Source organism: Petromyzon marinus, chromosome 79 (assembly GCF_048934315.1).
Source record: "Petromyzon marinus isolate PM22_M1 ecotype Great Lakes invasive population chromosome 79, UKy_Petmar_22M1.pri1.0, whole genome shotgun sequence".
Taxonomy (NCBI): Eukaryota; Metazoa; Chordata; class Hyperoartia; order Petromyzontiformes; family Petromyzontidae; genus Petromyzon; species Petromyzon marinus.
The window spans coordinates 20,271,440-20,294,165 of record NC_133745.1 but is presented as its reverse complement, the minus strand read 5'-3'; the positions used below and the strand labels follow the sequence as shown (position 1 = coordinate 20,294,165).

The following is a 22,726-nucleotide window of genomic DNA, read 5'->3' as shown; positions in this document are numbered from 1 at the left end:
ACAAACGGGATGTGTGGAGAGGGGGACAGGGGCTTGCCTTTCGTGGCGGACTCAGAGCATTGCAGTCGGTGCTCGGAGTTGTTGATGCCTTGGTAGTCATCTTTGGTGGAGGCTTGGTGGGAGTCACTTTTGTAGTCCGTGGTGGTGGTGGTGGTGGCGGTGGTGGTGGTGGTGGTGGCGGTGGCGGTGGTGGTGGTGTTGGTTTCGGTGGTTTTTTTGTCTCTTCTTTTGGTGGTGGTGTCTTTCCTCCTGATGGTGGTGGTGTCTTTCCTCCTGATGGTGGTGGTGTCTTTCCTCCTGATGGTGGTGGTGTCTTTCCTCCTGATGGTGGTGGTGGTGTCTTTCCTCCTGATGGTGGTGGTGTCTTTTCCCCTGATGATGGTGGTGGTGTCTTTTCTCCTGATGATGGCGGTGGTGTCTTTTCTCCTGATGATGGCGGTGGTGTCTTTTCCCCTGATGATGGAGGTGGTGTCTTTTCTTCTGATGATGGCGGTGGTGTCTTTTCACCTGATGATGGTGGTGGTGTCTTTTCACCTGATGATGGTGGTGGTGTCTTTTCACCTGATGATGGCGGTGGTGTCTTTTCACCTGATGATGGAGGTGGTGTCTTTTCCCCTGATGATGGTGGTGGTGTCTTTTCTCCTGATGATGGCGGTGGTGTCTTTTCCCCTGATGATGGAGGTGGTGTCTTTTCTTCTGATGATGGCGGTGGTGTCTTTTCACCTGATGATGGTGGTGGTGTCTTTTCTCCTGATGATGGCGGTGGTGTCTTTTCACCTGATGATGGTGGTGGTGTCTTTTCACCTGAAGATGGACGTGGTGTCTTTTCTCCTGATGATGGCGGTGGTGTCTTTTCACCTGAAGATGGAGATGGTGTCTTTTCTTCTGAAGATGGAGGTGGTGTCTTTTCACCTGAAGATGGAGGTGGTGTCTTTTCTCCTGATGATGGAGGTGGTGTCTTTTCTCCTGATGATGGCGGTGGTGTCTTTTCACCTGATGATGGAGGTGGTGTCTTTTCCCCTGATGATGGTGGTGGTGTCTTTTCTCCTGATGATGGCGGTGGTGTCTTTTCCCCTGATGATGGAGGTGGTGTCTTTTCTTCTGATGATGGCGGTGGTGTCTTTTCACCTGATGATGGTGGTGGTGTCTTTTCTCCTGATGATGGCGGTGGTGTCTTTTCACCTGATGATGGTGGTGGTGTCTTTTCACCTGATGATGGTGGTGGTGTCTTTTCACCTGATGATGGTGGTGGTGTCTTTTCACCTGATGATGGCGGTGGTGTCTTTTCACCTGATGATGGAGGTGGTGTCTTTTCCCCTGATGATGGTGGTGGTGTCTTTTCTCCTGATGATGGCGGTGGTGTCTTTTCCCCTGATGATGGAGGTGGTGTCTTTTCTTCTGATGATGGCGGTGGTGTCTTTTCACCTGATGATGGTGGTGGTGTCTTTTCTCCTGATGATGGCGGTGGTGTCTTTTCACCTGATGATGGTGGTGGTGTCTTTTCACCTGAAGATGGAGGTGGTGTCTTTTCTCCTGATGATGGCGGTGGTGTCTTTTCACCTGAAGATGGAGGTGGTGTCTTTTCACCTGAAGATGGAGGTGGTGTCTTTTCTCCTGATGATGGAGGTGGTGTCTTTTCTCCTGATGATGGCGGTGGTGTCTTTTCACCTGATGATGGAGGTGGTGTCTTTTCACCTGATGATGGTGGTGGTGTCTTTTCCCCTGATGATGGAGGTGGTGTCTTTTCACCGGATGATGGTGGTGATGTCGGTTCTTCACCTGATGATGGCGGTGGTGTCTTTTCACCTGATGATGGAGGTGGTGTCTTTTCACCTGATGATGGCGGTGGTGTCTTTTCACCTGATGATGGAGGTGGTGTCTTTTCACCAGATGATGGCGGTGGTGTCTTTTCTCCTGATGATGGTGGTGGTGTCTTTTCACCTGATGATGGCGGTGGTGTCTTTTCACCTGATGATGGAGGTGGTGTCTTTTCACCTGATGATGGAGGTGGTGTCTTTTCACCTGATGATGGCGGTGGTGTCTTTTCACCAGATGATGGCGGTGGTGTCTTTTCTCCTGATGATGGTGGTGGTGTCTTTTCACCTGATGATGGAGGTGGTGTCTTTTCTCCTGATGATGGCGGTGGTGTCTTTTCACCAGATGATGGCGGTGGTGTCTTTTCTCCTGATGATGGTGGTGGTGTCTTTTCACCTGATGATGGAGGTGGTGTCTTTTCTCCTGATGATGGCGGTGGTGTCTTTTCACCAGATGATGGCGGTGGTGTCTTTTCTCCTGATGATGGTGGTGGTGTCTTTTCACCTGATGATGGAGGTGGTGTGTTTTCTTCTGATGATGGCAGTGATGTCGGTTCTTCTCCTGATGATTCTTCTGATGATGGTAGTTGTGTCGGCTCTGGTGGTGGTTCAGTGAGTGACACACTGGTAGTGATGGGTGCTTCAGTCGTGATCTGTTCTAAGCAGCAAAAACGAACTTCAAAGTCGTAGCAGCTTGGTGGGAATTGGTCTTCGTTAAAGCAACTGAAGCCTGCCTTCACGTTACAAGTGGCTTTGAGCCCTAACATCTGCCATGGGTAATCCACGAAATCGGTCGCTCTGCAGTCAATACTTTTCACTGAATAACCAGGCTTGCAAATGACTTCTCCTGTGTCCACGATATTTTGGTAGCTTTCAAATTCTCCTCCTTCCGTGCCAGGCGTTGGTTGATGTTTGTTGTACCACTGAGACCATGTTTCTGAACAATCTGGTCGTTCTGGTGGTGAGGGTTTCGTTGTTTCCTGCTTCGGGGGTTCAGTGGGTGACACTTGAGTTGTTTCTTCCTTTGACGGTGGTGGTGTTGGTTCTTCTCCTGATGATGGTGGTGGTGTTGGTTCTTCTCCTGATGATGGTGGTGGTGTCTTTTCTCCTGATGATGGTGGTGTTGGTTCTTCTCCTGATGATGGTGGTGGTGTCTTTTCACCTGATGATGGCGGTGGTGTCTTTTCACCTGATGATGGAGGTGGTGTCGGTTCTTCTCCTGATGATGGTGGTGGTGTCTTTTCACCTGACGATGGTGGTGGTGTCTTTTCACCTGATGATGGTGGTGGTGTCTTTTCACCTGATGATGGAGGTGGTGTCTTTTCTCCTGATGATGGCGGTGGTGTCTTTTCACCTGATGATGGAGGTGGTGTCTTTTCACCTGATGATGATGGTGGTGTCTTTTCACCTGATGATGGTGGTGGTGTCTTTTCACCTGATGATGGTGGTGGTGTCGGTTCTTCTCCTGATGATGGAGGTGGTGTCTTTTCACCTGATGATGGTGGTGGTGTCTTTTCACCTGATGATGGTGGTGGTGTCTTTTCACCTGATGATGGTGATGGTGTCTTTTCACCTGATGATGGTGGTGGTGTCTTTTCTCCTGATGATGGTGGTGGTGTCTTTTCACCTGATGATGGCGGTGGTGTCTTTTCACCTGATGATGGCGGTGGTGTCTTTTCTCCTGATGATGGGGGTGGTGTTTTTTCACCTGATGACGGCGGTGGTGTCTTTTCTCCTGATGATGGCGGTGGTGTCTTTTCACCTGATGATGGCGGTGGTGTCTTTTCACCTGATGATGGTGGTGGTGTCGGTTCTTCTCCTGATGATGGAGGTGGTGTCTTTTCACCTGATGATGGTGGTGGTGTCTTTTCACCTGATGATGGTGGTGGTGTCTTTTCACCTGATGATGGTGGTGGTGTCTTTTCTCCTGATGATGGCGGTGGTGTCTTTTCTCCTGATGATGGCGGTGGTGTCTTTTCGCCTGATGATGGCGGTGGCGTCTTTTCACCTGAGGATGGTGGTGGTGTCTTTTCTCCTGATGATGGTGGTGGTGTCTTTTCACCTGACGATGGTGGTGGTGTCTTTTCACCTGATGATGGCGGTGGTGTCTTTTCACCTGATGATGGCGGTGGTGTCTTTTCACCTGATGATGGCGGTGGTGTCGGTTCTTCTGGTGGTGCTTCGGTCGTGCTTTGTTCTAAGCAGCAAAAACGAACTTCGAAGTCGTAGCAGACTGGAGGACGTTGGTCCTCGTTTAAGCATCTGAAGCCTGTATCCTTGTTACAAGTGGCCTTGAGCCCTAGCAACTTCCATGCATATTCAGGGAACTGGACACCTCTGCAGTCAATATTTGCCACCGAATAGCCAGGATTGCAAATAACATTTCCCGACTTTACAATGTTTTCGTAACTTTCAAATTCTCCTCCTTCACTGCCATACGTTGGCTGATGCACGTTGTACCACTGAGACCAGGACCCCAAGCAAATTGGTGGTGGGGATTTGGTCGTTTCTGGCTTTGGTGGTTTGGTGGGTGGCACTTCAGTTGGCTCCTGCTTTGGCGGTTTGGTGGGTGGCACTTTAGATGGCTCCGGCTTTGGCGGTTTGGTGGGTGGCACTTTAGATGGCTCCGGCTTTGGCGGTTTGGTGGGTGGCACTTTAGATGGCTCCGGCTTTGGCGGTTTGGTGGGTGGCACTTTAGATGGCTCCGGCTTTGGCGGTTTGGTGGTTGGCGCCTGGGTTGGCGGTGGCTTTGGACAGTCGCTCACACAGGTGGAGGAGCCTGCCTCTGAGAGCATCTGTCCTTCTGGACAGAAGCAGCCTTCGCCCACCCAGAAGTTCTTCTCTTCACCACTAAATGAACACAGACAACGGAGATCCATTGTGAACTGCCGTAGCAACGGTGCTTGAACGTCCATCAATTTCTGATGGATGCAAAAAGCTCTACACTTTAAGTCCGATACAACCTCGAAGCAATACGCTATAATATTGCAGACGCATACCTATTATGTGTTTTTTCCGCCTGTGTGACACAAGTTTGACATTTCATAATTCACTTACCGTGTGACTAAAGTTGGACAAGCATGGTCTAATTGGGCACTCTCTAGTCCACCCAGAAAACATGTGCAACTGCATTACGTAAAGCTGTTGTACACGAATGTTTTCACTGGGACACTTTCGCGAATTGAGATTTCACTCGAAGCACATATGTCTTGCATCTTCGGCAACCAAGAACATACAGCTAATGGTATGTTCATAACAATATTAACAATAATTCACTTTTGGGATGATGGCCTACTTACGCCGTTAAAGTCGTGGAGATTTTGACCATATTTTCAACATTCTGTGAACATACACCTCAAAAAGATGCCTCCAACCAGGCCCAATACATGACCTGCATATCGTGCAGAACCCATTTGAGCACTGTAACTGGCCATGCGGTAGTCTGGCTTCCTAGAGACGAGTTAGCAATGACCAATTCGGTATTTAATTGGCTGGCAAAAAATTATGTCGAAGTGGCGTTCATTTTGACGACAGGACTGCTGAACTTTTCCCCGTCTAACAATTCTCTGGTGTGGGTTCATGCAGGAAGGAGGGGTCGTCGTTGGATTGCCATTGGCTCGGGCTTAGAATGCAGGAGATCAGAGGGAGAGTGGCGACGAGGGAGGTGGGGTGGATGCGATTGTATCACCTGCTGACACCACACACTTTGGAAATCTTGGCCACGCACGGCTTGTAGACCATGTTACCAGGGCACGTGTACGCTGCAAGAGTCCAACAAACATCCATGCCATCGTTAGCAGAAATGCCGTCAATGTCGCTGCTACCGGTCAGCGCTCCACATTCAGATATTGGTCTTTGGGTTATTTCCTTTCCAGCTAGCTCATGTCATCATGAGTGGAGCACTTGTTCAGGAGATTCTTTAAGTTCTTAAATGGTTTATTCCAATTTGTTTTGCATGTGGTCTATACCGTATGATTTTTTTTTACATTGTTTATGGACCACAATCTCTTCCTTACTGAGCAGTTACCTCAACACACAACATTCGCTCCGAGAAGTAATATGGATACTAATTCAAGTGCATAATGAGGCATTCCATCTGAGGATCCCAATGCGCAATGTATGAAGATCAGGAAACAAAAAGATAAATCAGGGGCCACCGGCCAAACTAAAGAGGTAAGGCTCCGTTTAAAGAGTTTTCAAAGCCCACTTGAATATATCTACCGACTCTGATTGCCTGATTTCAAGTGGCAAGGCGTTCCATAGCTAGGGTGCCACGCTAACGTAAGCCCCATCGCCAAAAGAGCGCAAACTTAGACCTGGGATTAAAAGATAAGACAAGGTCGATCATTTGAAAAAAATAACAATTATTGAAGTGACGTGAAGCGGGCCAGCCTCATGTACTGCTTCCAGAAAGTTGGCCAGACATTTTGGCACTCGGAACAAGGTGTCAATGACACTGCCCTAAAAGGAAAAAACAAAACAAAAACCAAAACCAAAACATGACAGCCAACGTATTCTTAGTTCTTTCAGTAAAGTCACGTTGAAGGGAAACAACAAAATAATAAAATATATACAAAGAACTAAGAATATGAATTACTGCAGTCACGAAAGCTTTAAATCAAAATTTATGACAGCCAACGGTTCGGGAAACGGCCCTCGTCCCCCCACCCCCCGGGGGCACGACTCACGGCAGTGTCCGCGGGACAGCGACCTCCAGTCGACGCACTTCCCCACGCGGCCGCACTCGGCCGCGGCCGTCTGCGCGCTGGAGCAGTCGATCTCCGTGCGGTTCACGACGCAGTGGTCGAACTTGCAGCCCTCGTGGTACGCGCTCAGGTCCACGTCATCCTTGCACGACTTGAGGTTCCTAGCCGAGGAGGAGGAGGAGGTGGAGGAGGTGGAGGTGGAGGAGGAGATTGAGATGGGCGAATGGCAATGCCCCTCGGCAAACGTGAGTGACCGTGCGAACTTACAACGTGGATTTGTGTTGCGTCTGCATGGAAGAAGACCTGATGATGATGATGATGATGCAGGCAGTGATGAGAAGGAAACTGGCACTCTTTGGATGGATTACAACAGGAACATTGAAAGTGCGTTCTTGCTGTTCGAGAAAAACTGGAAGGAACCGTAAAGAGAGGAAGACTTAACAGAGAATGGTGTGACGATGACGACGATAAGAAGAGATTGGTGCCGGAAAGATGTGGCCACTGCTCGGGCCATATTGGCACGAGACACCAATGGGCTATCTCCCCACGGATCGTGATGACGACGACGATGATGAAGGCGTCTACACATGGCCACATCTCTAGACGCTGCGCAGTTCTCCAATGCCTTGTTTGGGTTCTACCGCGCGCCGTTGTTCCGGCTGGTGAGCTGGGGCAGTGGGGAGCACCGCGACATCTCTCACCGCTGATCTTAAAGACGCGGCTGGCAACTAAACCCGCATCACCGGGTTCACAGAACGGTGCACTGTCCACTGCGTCGCTGCTCACGATCGCCCAATTGTCGAGGCCGTGGACAAAGTCCCATTTTGCGGGCACAGGGGGTTGCTCATAAAGAGGACCCTTTGGCGCATCAAACCTACGACGTTTAACACCGGCAGTGTTTAACGCCCCTAGGATGCAGCCCTCGGTGTTCCAGTGTGGACTCTTTCAGGGCCGCGTGCTCGTGTTAATACGGACCGTCTTCTTCTTCCCAACGGCCGCTGACGTGGACCCTGGAGCATCGACCCCAACGTCACACTCGGCAAGGGGGCTAAGCCCAGGTGACGACCGCGTCGGGACCAAGCGGAGTGCTCCATCGCCCGGCTCGATGGAGCACCGGCGGTAACCCGGGGCCGCTGACGCGCTCTGCCGCTCTTACTCGAGGATGAGCGTGTCGCAGATCTTGGCGTCCTTGCAGTCGGAGGGCGGCGGCGGCGGCGGCGGCGGCGGCGTGCAGTCGGTGCCGGGCGGTAGGTCGGGCCTCGCGCACTGCGACCGCCCGTTGCTGATCAGCCAGTCCTGAGCCGTCTTCAAGCAGCACTTGGCGATCCGCGCCACGCCGTCCCGCCCCGCGCAGTCGTCCCCGACGTTGTTGTTGCACATCCCTGGTGGTGGTGGTGGGAGGGGGGGAAGGAGGTCGACGCATTAGCGTGATGGAGGGCAGCAGGGTTGTTTGAACCCGGTGTAGGGGTCAACTCTACGTCGGTATTGGCTCGGTGAAGCCAGCCTTATTTGTCCAGCCCGCCATACCGTCTCAACTGGGATTGGGTCTACCTTGCTCCAGCTTCAACGTTGCTAAAGCTGAAGTCGTCCTCTCCGATGTGCTTTCGGGTTGTACCCCATTGTCGTCTGGCATGATATCTATCCACGTTCTGGGAGTGGTTTTTTTTTTCCCCCCCTGACGTGTCACTTCACTTCCGTTTCCCGACGAGGCTCCCGGCGCATTGAGATCTGTCGGAGGAGAACAGAAACCTCACGCCAAACAACTTTGCATTCTCATCTCTGTCCCTTACAGGACTCATCATTCTCTCAACGTCTCTGCACCGGGCTCCTGACCCGCACCCGCAAACGTGAACCCCCCGACGTCCGCGTGACCCCGCGTGACCCCACGTACCGCACTGTCCCTCCGTGTTGTCTCCGAACAGCTCCCTGGGGACGTCGATGAGGAAGCCCAGGCCATTGAACTGGATCTTGACTCGGATGTCGGCGATCACCACGAAGTCGTCCGTCTTCACCGACGTCACCTGGAAGCCCTTGTCGGTGAACGGAGCCTTCTTAGTCTGCCCGTTCAGCTGGATCTGAGGGTGGAGATTCGCGCGGAGATGCCCGTGACGTTATTCGAGATATAGCAGGGCGAGTAGAGGCTTCCTAACGCCCCCAGGAGCGATTTCCTCACACGTGTGTGCGAGCTCAGTTCTGTACTTGAGAGCTCATTAAAGTCTGTAATCAATCAAACATTATTCAATATCACGCCATTCACAATATATTAATCACAGGGCGCTGCACAACGTAAGGCTATGTCATTAAGATTTGGGATAAGTAAAATCGTAAACGGTATATGAAGTTCAACATATGTAAAAGAGATAATAAAATACATATTTAGCCTCATTTTAAAAACCCCAACAACGTTCCTTCTATCAGATGGAACCGAAGCTATGAACACACAAACCTGGACTATGAACCCACAAACCTATAGGCTATGAACCCCTAAACCTGGACTACAAACCCACAAAGCTGAATCGGCAACCCAATAAACCCGGACCACAAACGCAAACCCGGATTGAGAGCACGGAAAATCTGGTTCCACTCACAAACCGAACTCATGTCAAGCTGTCAGACGGATCACCCCCACAAGGCACTCAGTGAGCCTTTTATACTGTGAATAAAGTCCCAGCTTCTCTGCTATCAATCGGGAGGTCATTCTGCAACCTGGGAGCCAAACAACGGAATGAGTGCCCTCCAAAGACAAACACCGTCAACACCAAGGAACCACAAAGGAGGATCTGTGTCTCGGATCTCAGGCTTCTGGTGGGAACACATCTCTCCAAAAGTTCAGAGATCTAAGCAGGAGCCGTAGGAGGATTTTATTTTGATTTAAAGCTTTCGTGACTGCAGGGATTCATATTCTTGGTTCTTTCGGTAAAGTCACCACGTAGAAGGGAAACGATAAAATAATAAAAATATATAAAACAATAAAATTCTCACGACGTTTCGACTGCAACACAAGCAAACATCATCAGGTGTGAAAACCACAGCAAGAAAATTTGGTTTTCACACCTGATGATGATCGCTCGTGTTGCAGTCGAAACGTCGTGAGAATTTCATTGTTTTATATTTTTATTATTTTATTGTTTCCCTTCTACGCGGTGACTTTACCGAAAGAACCAAGAATAGGATTTGATTAGTTACCAAGAGTATTTTGAATGTGACCGACCAGCGGACCGGCAACCAATGGAGATCTCTCGGTGCCGGGGAGATGATGTGTTCCCACAGATTCTTATTGGTTAGGACTCTGGCAGCCGCATTTTGTGGTAACTGGAGATGGCTAATTAATGTGTGTGGGTTGCAGCTGTACACCGAGTTGCAGCAACGAAGCCTAGAAGTTTCAGCGCAAGACGCGGAGTTTCTGCAGTCCTTTTTACATCGGAGATATGCTCACCCAGGTCCGAGATGATGGTCTAAAGCAAACTCGCAAACTCTTGACAGACAGCGATGGAATCATCTTTGCAAGCTAATGAGTCAACCTCAGGTGAGTCTGGGTTTGACAATTGCGTCTCTGTGCCAACAAGGAGCAGCCGGTGTCTTTTTGGCATTGAGCTGCAGAACATTACAGCTCATCCAATGTTTGATGTCAGAGAAGCAAAGCTGTTAAAGAGCCTACATTATCACCGACCCCCTTGTCAGCTCAGATGTACATGCCGAGCATCGTAAGAACGACAAGACATCGCGTGCTCATGTATCAAAGAGCAAAGTGTGCACTATGTCGATGCTGGAAAGCAACAGGCCTGACGCAGAACCCCGGGGGTGAATCCACACAAACATTTTTTTGTTCAGGCGAGCCTTGACCACGAAGTCGTGAACCTTACCAGACAGACTCTTTGGTTCTTTCGGTAAAGTCACCACGTAGTAGGTATAAAATAAAATAAATCACGACGTTTCGGGGCGCAACACAACAAGCGTCCGTCATCAGGTGCGAAAGCACGGCCTGCTGATGAGGCAGACTGTTTTAACAAGGCTTGAAATGGGTGTAGCCCAAGGGTCATAAAGAAGTGGGTGGGCTAGCGATGTTAATGTGAGAGCTTAACGTCATGTTAATGTGAGACATTAGCGTGACGTTAATGTGAGACATTAGCGTGATGTTAATGTGAGAAATTAGCGTGACGTTAATGTGAGACATTAGCGTGATGTTAACGTGAGAAATTAGCGTGATGTTAACGTGAGAAATTAGTGTGATGTTAACGTGAGAAATTAGCGTGACGTTAATGTGAGACATTAGCGTGATGTTAATGTGAGACAATAGCATGACGTTAATGTGAGACATTAGCGTGATGTTAACGTGAGAAATTAGCGTGATATTAATGTGAGAAATTAGCGTGATGTTAACGTGAGAAATTAGCGTGATGTTAATGTGAGACATTAGCGTGATGTTAATGTGAGACATTAGCGTGATGTTAACGTGAGAAATTAGCATGATGTTAATGTGAGACATTAGCGTGATGTTAATGTGAGAGCTTAACGTCATGTTAATGTGAGACATTAGTGTGATGTTAATGTGAGACATTAGCGTGATGTTAATGTGAGACATTAGCGTGACGTTAATGTGAGACATTAGCGTGATGTTAACGTGAGAAATTAGTGTGACGTTAATGTGAGACATTAGCGTGATGTTAATGTGAGACATTAGCGTGATGTTAACGTGAGAAATTAGCATGATGTTAACGTGAGAAATTAGCGTGACGTTAATGTGAGACATTAGCGTGATGTTAACGTGAGAAATTAGCGTGATGTTAACGTGAGACAATAGCATGACGTTAATGTGAGACATTAGCGTGATGTTAACGTGAGAAATTAGCGTGATATTAATGTGAGAAATGAGCGTGATGTTAACGTGAGAAATTAGCATGACGTTAATGTGAGACATTAGCGTGACGTTAATGTGAGACATTAGCGTGACGTTAATGTGAGAAATTAGCGTGACATTAATGTGAGACATTAGCGTGATGTTAACGTGAGAAATTAGCGTGACGTTAATGTGAGACATTAGCGTGATGTTAACGTGAGAAATTAGCGTGATGTTAATGTGAGACATTAGCGTGATGTTAATGTGAGACATTAGCATGATGTTAACGTGAGAAATTAGCGTGACGTTAATGTGAGACATTAGCGTGACGTCAATGTGAGAAATTAGCGTGATGTTAACGTGAGACATTAGCGTGATGTTAATGTGAGACATTAGTGTGATGTTAATGTGAGATATTAGCGTGACGTTAATGTGAGAAATTAGCGTGATGTTAATGTGAGACATTAGCGTGATGTTAATGTGAGACATTAGCGTGATGTTAATGTGAAACATTAGCGTGATGTTAATGTGAGACATTAGTGTGATGTTAACGTGAGAAATTAGCGTGATGTTAACGTGAGACATTAGCGTGATGTTAATGTGAAACATTAGCGTGATGTTAATGTGAGACATTAGCGTGACGTTAACGTGAGAAATTAGCGTGATGTTAATGTGAGAAATTAGCGTGATGTTAACGTGAGAAATTAGCGTGATGTTAATGTGAGACATTAGCGTGATGTTAATGTGAAACATTAGCGTGATATTAATGTGAGAAATTAGCGTGATGTTAATGTGAGAAATTAGCGTGACATTAATGTGAGACATTAGCGTGATGTTAATGTGAGAAATTAGCGTGACATTAATGTGAGACATTAGCGTGATGTTAACGTGAGAAATTAGTGTGACGTTAATGTGAGACATTAGCGTGATGTTAATGTGAGAAATTAGCGTGATGTTAACGTGAGACATTAGCGTGATGTTAATGTGAAACATTAGCGTGATGTTAATGTGAGACATTAGCGTGACGTTAACGTGAGAAATTAGCGTGATGTTAACGTGAGAAATTAGCGTGACGTTAATGTGAGACATTAGCGTGATGTTAATGTGAGACAATAGCATGACGTTAATGTGAGACATTAGCGTGATGTTAACGTGAGAAATTAGCGTGATGTTAATGTGAGAAATTAGCGTGATGTTAACATGAGAAATTAGCGTGACATTAATGTGAGACATTAGCGTGATGTTAACGTGAGAAATTAGTGTGCCGTTAATGTGAGACATTAGCGTGATGTTAATGTGAGAAATTAGCGTGATGTTAACGTGAGAAATTAGCGTGATGTTAATGTGAGACATTAGCGTGATGTTAATGTGAAACATTAGCGTGATATTAATGTGAGAAATTAGCGTGATGTTAATTTGAGAAATTAGTGTGACATTAATGTGAGACATTAGCGTGATGTTAACGTGAGAAATTAGCGTGACATTAATGTGAGACATTAGCGTGATGTTAACGTGAGAAATTAGTGTGACGTTAATGTGAGACATTAGCGTGATGTTAATGTGAGAAATTAGCGTGATGTTAACGTGAGACATTAGCGTGATGTTAATGTGAAATATTAGCGTGATGTTAATGTGAGACATTAGCGTGACATTAACGTGAGAAATTAGCGTGATGTTAACGTGAGAAATTAGCGTGACGTTAATGTGAGACATTAGCGTGATGTTAATGTGAGACAATAGCATGACGTTAATGTGAGACATTAGTGTGATGTTAACGTGAGAAATTAGTGTGATGTTAATGTGAGAAATTAGCGTGATGTTAACATGAGAAATTAGCGTGACATTAATGTGAGACATTAGCGTGATGTTAACGTGAGAAATTAGTGTGCCGTTAATGTGAGACATTAGCGTGATGTTAATGTGAGAAATTAGCGTGATGTTAATGTGAGAAATTAGCGTGACATTAATGTGAGACATTAGCGTGATGTTAACGTGAGAAATTATTGCAACGTTAATGTGAGACATTAGCGTGATGTTAACGTGAGAAATTAGCGTGATGTTAATGTGAGACATTAGCGTGACGTTAATGTGAGACATTAGCGTGATGTTAATGTGAGAAATTAGCGTGATGTTAACGTGAGAAATTAGCGTGATGTTAATGTGAGACATTAGCGTAACGTTAATGTGAGACATTAGCGTGATGTTAATGTGAGACATTAGCGTGACGTTAATGTGAGACATTAGCGTGACGTTAATGTGAGAAATTAGCGTGATGTTAACGTGAGACATTAGCGTGATGTTAATGTGAGACATTAGTGTGATGTTAATGTGAGACATTAGCGTGACGTTAATGTGAGACATTAGCGTGACGTTAATGTGAGACATTAGCGTGAGGTTAATGTGAGAAATTAGCGTGATGTTAACGTGAGACATTAGCGTGATGTTAATGTGAGACATTAGTGTGATGTTAATGTGAGAAATTAGCGTGATGTTAACGTGAGACATTAGCGTGATGTTAACGTGAGAAATTAGCGTGATGTTAATGTGAGACATTAGCGTGACGTTAATGTGAGACATTAGCGTGATGTTAACGTGAGAAATTAGCATGATGTTAATGTGAGAAATTAGCGTGACGTTAATGTGAGACATTAGCGTGATGTTAACGTGAGAAATTAGCGTGATGTTAATGTGAGAAATTAGCGTGATGTTAACGTGAGAAATTAGCGTGATGTTAATGTGAGACATTAGTGTGATGTTAACGTGAGAAATTAGCATGTAACTGTAAGATAGGAGGAGAGCGGCCTGGACGAGGGCACGGAAGTGGCGATGTTAATGTGAGAGATTAGAGGGCACGCAAGTGGCTATGTTAATGTGAGGGATTAGCATGTTGTTAATGTGAGAAATTAGAGGGCACGCAAGTGGCTATGTTAATGTGAGGGATTAGCATGTTGTTAACGTGAGAGGGCATGGAAGTGGCTATGTTGATGTGAGAGATTAGCATGATGTTAATGTGAGAGATGAGGGCACGGAAGTGGCTATGTTAATGTGAGAGATTAGCATGATGTTAATGTGAGAGATTAGCATGATATTAATGTGAGAGATCAGCAAGATGTTAATGTGAGAGATTAGAGGGCACGCAAGTGGCGATGTGCTTCAGGTCACACGTAGACGTAGCGCGTGGCGCTGACCTTGCGCAGGGCGAAGTCGACCTCGGAGGCGAGTCCGACACGCAGCTCGTTGCCCTTGTAGGCGATGATGAGCGTGCGGGGGCACGACACGTGGTTGCGAGCGTCGCAGTCGAAGAAGTCGGCGCTGACGGAGAGGTCGTAGGTCTTCCGCTTCTCCTGCAGCAGCACGTAGCTGCACGGGTCCAGCACCGAGAACTTCGCTCCGTCGAACGTGCGCATGTGGGGGTCTCCGAAGCCCGTGCAGAGGCCTGCGTGGCGTAGAGTGGACAAAAGCGAATGCTGACCAGTTCCTTAAAAATGTTTTATATTAAATCAACGTAATTTGTCTTTTATATAAAATCTCTCCGTCTTCCTACCATTCTGCCCACTGTTCCAGCACAACTGCAGATATCTGACGTCTCTGTTTTCTGAGCTCTCACAATCAGACGTTGCTTTGTTGATTGCTAGTTCCAAACCAACCTTATCGTTCTCTTGATCCCTATTGCTTCTAAATGTATTCATGCTAACGTTCCATCTCCTGTAGTCTTCATGACCAATCTTCTGCACTCACTCCAATCTGGTGCTGTCCCTTCTCTTTTTAAATGTGCCACGGTCATTCCACTACTCAAAGAAGGTTGGCCTCAATTCAGAACTCTCCGAGTAATCATTGTCCAATTTGCAACCTGCCGTATCTCCCCCCGAGATCCTTGAGCTTTCAAAAGCCTTACAGCTTAAACATCTGCTCGAATTTGTCTTGCTGACACCTTTTCAGTCCGGTTTTAGGTCTGGCCACAGCACAGAAACGGCTCTGGTTAGGATAGTCAATGACTTGCTGGTTGCTGCTGATGTCGACCAGGCCTAGAATTGCTGCCTTTGACACCACTGATCACTCCATTTTGCTCGAGCGTTTGGGAGGCTGCATGGGAAGTTTCCGGCACCGTTGACTTCCTACCTATCTGAGCGCAAACAGTTTATCACCAATCTTGATTTGTAGCTTCCGTGACTGCAGGAATCCAAACTCTTTGATTTTTTTCGGTAAAGTCATCACGTGGGTATAAAATAAAATAAATCACGACGTTTTGGGGCGCAACACAACAAGCGTCCGTCATCAGGTGGGAAAGCGTGGCCTGCTGATGAGGCAGACTGTTTTAACAAGGTTTGAAATGGGTGTAACCCAAGGGTCATTAAGAAGTGGCCGGGGCTAGCGATGTTAATGTGAGACATTAGCATGTAGCTGTAAGATAGGAGCGCGGCCTCTTTGACGAGGGCACAGAAGTGGCGATGTTAATGTGAGGGACTAGCGTGATGTTAATGTGATAAATTCAGGCCCGTGTTCTGTTCCTTATGTCGTCCCTCAGGGTTCAGTCCTTGGGCCGCGTTTGTTCTGCACATGTTTGGCGCCCTCCTGGCCATATCGTATGCCAATTTGGATTTTGTTGTCATTGTTATGCTGAAGACACCCAAATTTACATTAGCGCTGAATCCTAACTCAATGCAGCAGCAGCAGCATCTTGTGTGTCATCTTCTCTTGTGACAATTTAAGGCTTAGATGTGGTGTAACTTTCTTCAGTTAAAAGCTGCTAGGACAGAGGTTGGCCTCGGCAAGGTAAGCTAAAAGCAACGAGCCTACCTTCACCCTACCTTTTACCCTCACCCCATACAAATTACCCGATTACAGGGTAATTACTGGGGTACTACTACACATGAAGAAGGTTTGTAACAGGGTAATTACTGGGGTACTACTACACATGAAGAAGGTTTGTAACAGGGTAATTACTGGGGTACTACTACACATGAAGAAGGTTTGTAACAGGGTAATTACTGGGGTACTACTACACATGAAGAAGGTTTGTAACAGGGTAATTACTGGGGTACTACTACACATGAAGAAGGTTTGTAACAGGGTAATTACTGGGGTACTACTACACATGAAGAAGGTTTGTAACCGGGTAATTACTGGGGTACTACTACACATGAACAAGGTTTGTAACAGGGTAATTACTGGGGTACTACTACACATGAAGAAGGTTTGTAACAGGGTAATTACTGGGGTACTACTACACATGAAGAAGGTTTGTAACAGGGTAATTACTGGGGTACTACTACACATGAAGAAGGTTTGTAACAGGGTAATTACTGGGGTACTACTACACATGAAGAAGGTTTGTAACAGGGTAATTACTGGTGTACTACTACACATGAAGAAGGTTTGTAACCGGGTAATTACTGGGGTACTACTACACATGAACAAGGTTTGTAACAGGGTAATTACTGGGGTACTACTACACATGAAGAAGGTTTGTAACAGGGTAATTACTGGGGTACTGCTACACATGAAAAAGGTTTGTAACAGGGTAATTACTGGGGTACTACTACACATGAACAAGGTTTGTAACAGGGTAATTACTGGGGTACTACTACACATGAACAAGGTTTGTAACAGGGTAATTACTGGGGTACTACTACACATGAAGAAGGTTTGTAACAGGGTAATTACTGGGGTACTACTACACATGAACAAGGTTTGTAACAGGGTAATTACTGGGGTGCTACTACACATGAAGAAGGTTTGTAACAGGGTAATTACTGGGGCACTACTACACATGAAGAAGGTTTGTAACAGGGTAATTACTGGGGTACTACTACACATGAAGAAGGTTTGTAACAGGGTAATTACCGGGGAACTACTACACATGAAGAAGGTTTGTAACAGGGTAAGTACTGGGGTACTACTACACATGAAGAAGGTTTGTAACAGGGTAATTACTGGGGTACTACTACACATGAAGAAGGTTTGTAACAGGGTAATTACTGGGGCACTACTACACATGAAGAAGGTTTGTAACAGGGTAATTACTGGGGTACTACTACACATGAAGAAGATTTGTAACAGGGTAATTACTGGGGAACTACTACACATGAAGAAGGTTTGTAACAGGGTAATTACTGGGGTACTACTACACATGAAGGTTTGTAACAGGGTAATTACTGGGGTACTAATACACATGAAGAAGGTTTGTAACAGGGTAATTACTGGGGTACTACTACACATGAAGGTTTGTAACAGGGTAATTACTGGGGTACTACTACACATGAAGAAGGTTTGTAACAGGGTAATTACTGGGGTACTACTACACATGAAGAAGATTTGTAACAGGGTAATTACTGGGGTACTACTACACATGAAGAAGGTTTGTAACAGGGTAATTACTGGGGTACTACTACACATGAACAAGGTTTGTAACAGGGTAATTACTGGGGTACTACTACACATGATGAAGGTTTGTAACAGGGTAATTACTGGGGTACTACTACACATGAAGAAGGTTTGTAACAAGGTAATTACTGGGGTACTACTACACATGAACAAGGTTTGTAACAGGGTAATTACTGGGGTACTACTACACATGAACAAGGTTTGCAACAGGGTAATTACTGGGGTACTACTACACATGAACAAGGTTTGTAACAGGGTAATTACTGGGGTACTACTACACATGAACAAGGTTTGTAACAGGGTAATTACTGGGGTACTACTACACATGAAGAAGGTTTGTAACAGGGTAATTACTGGGGTACTGCTACACATGAAAAAGGTTTGTAACAGGGTAATTACTGGGGTACTACTACACATGAACAAGGTTTGTAACAGGGTAATTACTGGGGTACTACTACACATGAACAAGGTTTGTAACAGGGTAATTACTGGGGTACTACTACACATGAAGAAGGTTTGTAACAGGGTAATTACTGGGGTACTACTACACATGAACAAGGTTTGTAACAGGGTAATTACTGGGGTGCTACTACACATGAAGAAGGTTTGTAACAGGGTAATTACTGGGGCACTACTACACATGAAGAAGGTTTGTAACAGGGTAATTACTGGGGTACTACTACACATGAAGAAGGTTTGTAACAGGGTAATTACCGGGGAACTACTACACATGAAGAAGGTTTGTAACAGGGTAAGAACTGGGGTACTACTACACATGAAGAAGGTTTGTAACAGGGTAATTACTGGGGTACTACTACACATGAAGAAGGTTTGTAACAGGGTAATTACTGGGGCACTACTACACATGAAGAAGGTTTGTAACAGGGTAATTACTGGGGTACTACTACACATGAAGAAGATTTGTAACAGGGTAATTACTGGGGAACTACTACACATGAAGAAGGTTTGTAACAGGGTAATTACTGGGGTACTACTACACATGAAGGTTTGTAACAGGGTAATTACTGGGGTACTAATACACATGAAGAAGGTTTGTAACAGGGTAATTACTGGGGTACTACTACACATGAAGGTTTGTAACAGGGTAATTACTGGGGTACTACTACACATGAAGAAGGTTTGTAACAGGGTAATTACTGGGGTACTACTACACATGAAGAAGATTTGTAACAGGGTAATTACTGGGGTACTACTACACATGAAGAAGGTTTGTAACAGGGTAATTACTGGGGTACTACTACACATGAACAAGGTTTGTAACAGGGTAATTACTGGGGTACTACTACACATGATGAAGGTTTGTAACAGGGTAATTACTGGGGTACTACTACACATGAAGAAGGTTTGTAACAAGGTAATTACTGGGGTACTACTACACATGAACAAGGTTTGTAACAGGGTAATTACTGGGGTACTACTACACATGAACAAGGTTTGCAACAGGGTAATTACTGGGGTACTACTACACATGAACAAGGTTTGTAACAGGGAAATTACTGGGGCACTACTACACATGAAGAAGGTTTGTAACAGGGTAATTACTGGGGTACTACTACACGTGAATAAGGTTTGTAACAGGGTAATTACTGGGGTACTACTACACATGAAGAAGGTTTGTAACAGGGTAATTACTGGGGTACTACTACACATGAAGAAGGTTTGTAACAGGGTAATTACTGGGGTACTACTACACATGAACAAGGTTTGTAACAGGGTAATTACTGGGGTACTACTACACATGAACAAGGTTTGTAACAGGGTAATTACTGGGGTACTACTACACATGAAGAAGGTTTGTAACAGGGTAATTACTGGGGTACTACTACACATGAACAAGGTTTGTAACAGGGTAATTACTGGGGTACTACTACACATGAAGAAGGTTTGTAACAGGGTAATTACTGGGGTACTACTACACATGAAGAAGGTTTGTAACAGGGTAATTACTGGGGTACTACTACACATGAAGAAGGTTTGTAACAGGGTAATTACTGGGGTACTACTACACATGAAGAAGGTTTGTAACAGGGTAATTACTGGGGTACTACTACACATGAAGAAGGTTTGTAACAGGGTAATTACTGGGGTACTACTACACATGAAGAAGGTTTGTAACAGGCTAATTACTGGGGTACTACTACACAAGAAGGTTTGTAACAGGGTAATTACTGGGGTACTACTACACATGAACAAGGTTTGTAACAGGGTAATTACTGGGGTACTACTACACATGAAGAAGGTTTGTAACAGGGTAATTACTGGGGTACTACTACACATGAAGAAAGTTTGTAACAGGGTCATTAATGGGGTACTACTACACATGAAGAAGGTTTGTAACAGGGTAATTACTGGGGTACTACTACACATGAAGAAGGTTTGTAACAGGTAAATGCCAGGTAGAGCGCTTCATTCATATAGAAGACTCTCGATGATTCCAATTTTAAATGGAGGCCTACAAACTGCGCAATGGAGCTTTTAGCGGTAAACAAGGCACCGTACTTACCGGGTAATAATTCTTCCACGCTACCTTTACCCGACCCTTTACCTTACCCCTTGGCATGTCGACAACTTTACCCTTTGACCCGGTAAAAAAGGGTAAATTACCTTATCTTGCCGAGGCCTAGACAGAGGTGCTGCTTGTAGGGTCACGCCATCGGTTGTGTAAAGCTGTACTGTGCCCTCGTTGAATCCACTAACACTGACAAATGTTACATACCAATGGGTGCGCGATGCAATGTAAGCAATATCGCTTAATTAAATATCGTTTTCGTTGAACCTTTCACAAAAATGCTTTCGGACATCTTCCGTAGTTTTTTTTGCTTATGGTTTGGTGAGACCATGCGCTCACTGCGAGCCATTCCTCAGCAGTATACGAACTCGTACGAGGCCGTCTAAAATAAATAAGCATGGTTTATTTAAAATACGAGTGAATAGGCGAAGGGAAACAATGTTAGGGATCGATTACTTTGGAATCGAAAGACGATTTCTGGACCGCGCTCATATTTCACGGGACTCCGTGAAAAAATCCTGGACGTACCATTTTTTTTTGTTTATCCTTCAAGGCTTCTCTTCGGTCAGCCATCAACAGGCAGTCAATGATAATCAAGATCGATATCTACGGGGCCGTTTTGCCGGTATCAGACAGCACGGATATTTCCTTACGGTGGCGACGGATAAAACGTCGCCACTCTTTATGATCTCCGTGAGTTCATGTGCAGCGCTGCACATGAACTCACGTAGCTCAGGGACTCCTCTACTCACGAACATTCGACTCACGAACTTTCAGAGATACGTCAAACCTGGTCCCGTATGTCCTGGTGCCTTGGCAATAGATAGCGGTGGTTTTTCGGTGCCATTACCCAGCATTCCCGGCATTTCTGCCCGGTCCACCGCCACTATCTGCTGTTGTGTTGGCGCTGTGCGGTTCACTACGACGTTTTCTGCACTTTTCACGAACATTATGAACCCCCATCATGTCTCAGAAGCGTAAGAGTGGTGATAGTAAGGTCACGTAGAATGGAAATAAAATAATAAAACATAATAAAATAAAATTCTCACGACGTTTCGGCCACAACACAAGTAGCCTTCCTCTGGTGAAGGAACAGAACTGTCAGGACGACAGCGCTTTAGTGAACCCTGCCAAGATTGGCAGCGTCTTTTAAGCTGGGTCGGAGGAGCATTGAAATAGCTGTGTTAGTGTGTTGGATTAGCAGCTATTTCACTGCTAAATCCTTCTGTTGATATGTGAATTCCTTCGTGAAGGCGCTCTGCTCCTCCGACACAGCTTAGAAGAAGCTGCCAAGCTTGGCTGTGTTCACTAAAGCGCTGTCTTTCCGACAGTTCTGTTTCTTCACCTGAGGAAGGCTGCTTGTGTTGTGGCCGAAACGTCGTGAGAATTTTAATTTTATTATGTTTAATTATTTTATTGTTTCCCTTCTACGTAACTTTACCGAAAGAACCAAGAAGATGAATCCCTGCAGTCTAGAAGGTTTTAAATCAAAATTTAGTGGTGATAGTAGTGAGGGTGGTAGTAAAAAATAACCAGCGGCATCTATATATGTCTACAGGAGATAATACGACTTTTAAAGCCATTCCCCCTTATTCTCTGGGGTCTTTTGGTAAAGTCACGTCGATAGGTTCAAGGAAAATAAAAAATAAAAACGACGACGTCACGATCGCAACACGAGCGGTCGTCCTCGAAGCGTCGTAGTTTTTTAGTTATTTTATTTGAACCCATCTACGTGGTGACTTTACCGAAAGAGCCCAAAGATTATGAATTCCTGCAGTCACGAAAGCTTCCAGTCGAGATTTAACCCATTCCCCCTTTGCTGAGTGAGCATTCCGCACAACACGTTTGTGACTGTCAGGAGTAAAGTTGGACTTGCGGACAAATCGACTTGCGAACAGACCCTGTGTCTGATTTGAAGCTTTCGTGACTGCAGGGATTCATATTCTTGGTTCTTTCGGTAAAGTCACCGCGTTAGAAGGGAAACAAGAAAATAATAAAAAATATAAAACAATAAAATTCTCACGTTTCTTGCTGTGGTTTTCACACCTGATGATGACTGCTTCTCGTGTTGCGGTCGAAACGTCGTGAGAATTTTATTCTTTTATATTTTTATCATTGTATTGCTTCCCTTCTAACGCGGTGACTTTACCGAAAGAACCAAGGATATAAGACCCTGTGTCTATAAACGTCCACGTGCATGTGGAGCCTCTCTCATTAGCGCCACTCACAGTCGCACTCCCAGTGGGAGCAGCAGCCATCGGCGTTGGGCACGCTCACGGCTTTGCGTCCAGAGACGCACGAGGGAGGGGGCAGCACCACGCAGGGCCTCTTCACGGAGCTCACGACTGAGCCGAAGCCCACGCACGTGGCCACCATGCAGTTGGGAGCATCCCACGACTCTCCACGCTGAGGATGAGGCAGGGGATGGAACACAGTCACTGCGTCAGCACCAATG

The 22,726-nt window shown here is 45.7% G+C and overlaps 1 protein-coding gene across 5 annotated transcripts in view; it reads right to left on the bottom strand.

Annotated features, from left to right (window-relative positions):
• LOC142907461 (uncharacterized) overlaps window positions 1–22,726 on the bottom strand; it is a 206,582-nt gene that overhangs the window by 68,956 nt on the left and 114,900 nt on the right. For 3 of the 5 annotated variants that reach the window (XM_076056975.1, XM_076056976.1, XM_076056977.1), the window contains exons 32-38: window positions 22,500–22,677; window positions 14,546–14,793; window positions 8,412–8,595; window positions 7,677–7,902; window positions 6,503–6,681; window positions 5,503–5,575; window positions 38–4,664 (exon numbers count right to left, since the gene is read on the bottom strand). In XM_076056975.1, coding sequence (XP_075913090.1) covers window positions 38–4,664; window positions 5,503–5,575; window positions 6,503–6,681; window positions 7,677–7,902; window positions 8,412–8,595; window positions 14,546–14,793; window positions 22,500–22,677 — 5,715 coding nt within the window. The remainder of the gene's footprint in view (window positions 1–37; window positions 4,665–5,502; window positions 5,576–6,502; window positions 6,682–7,676; window positions 7,903–8,411; window positions 8,596–14,545; window positions 14,794–22,499; window positions 22,678–22,726) is intronic. The other 2 variants (XM_076056978.1, XM_076056979.1) reach the window with 2 other exon arrangements.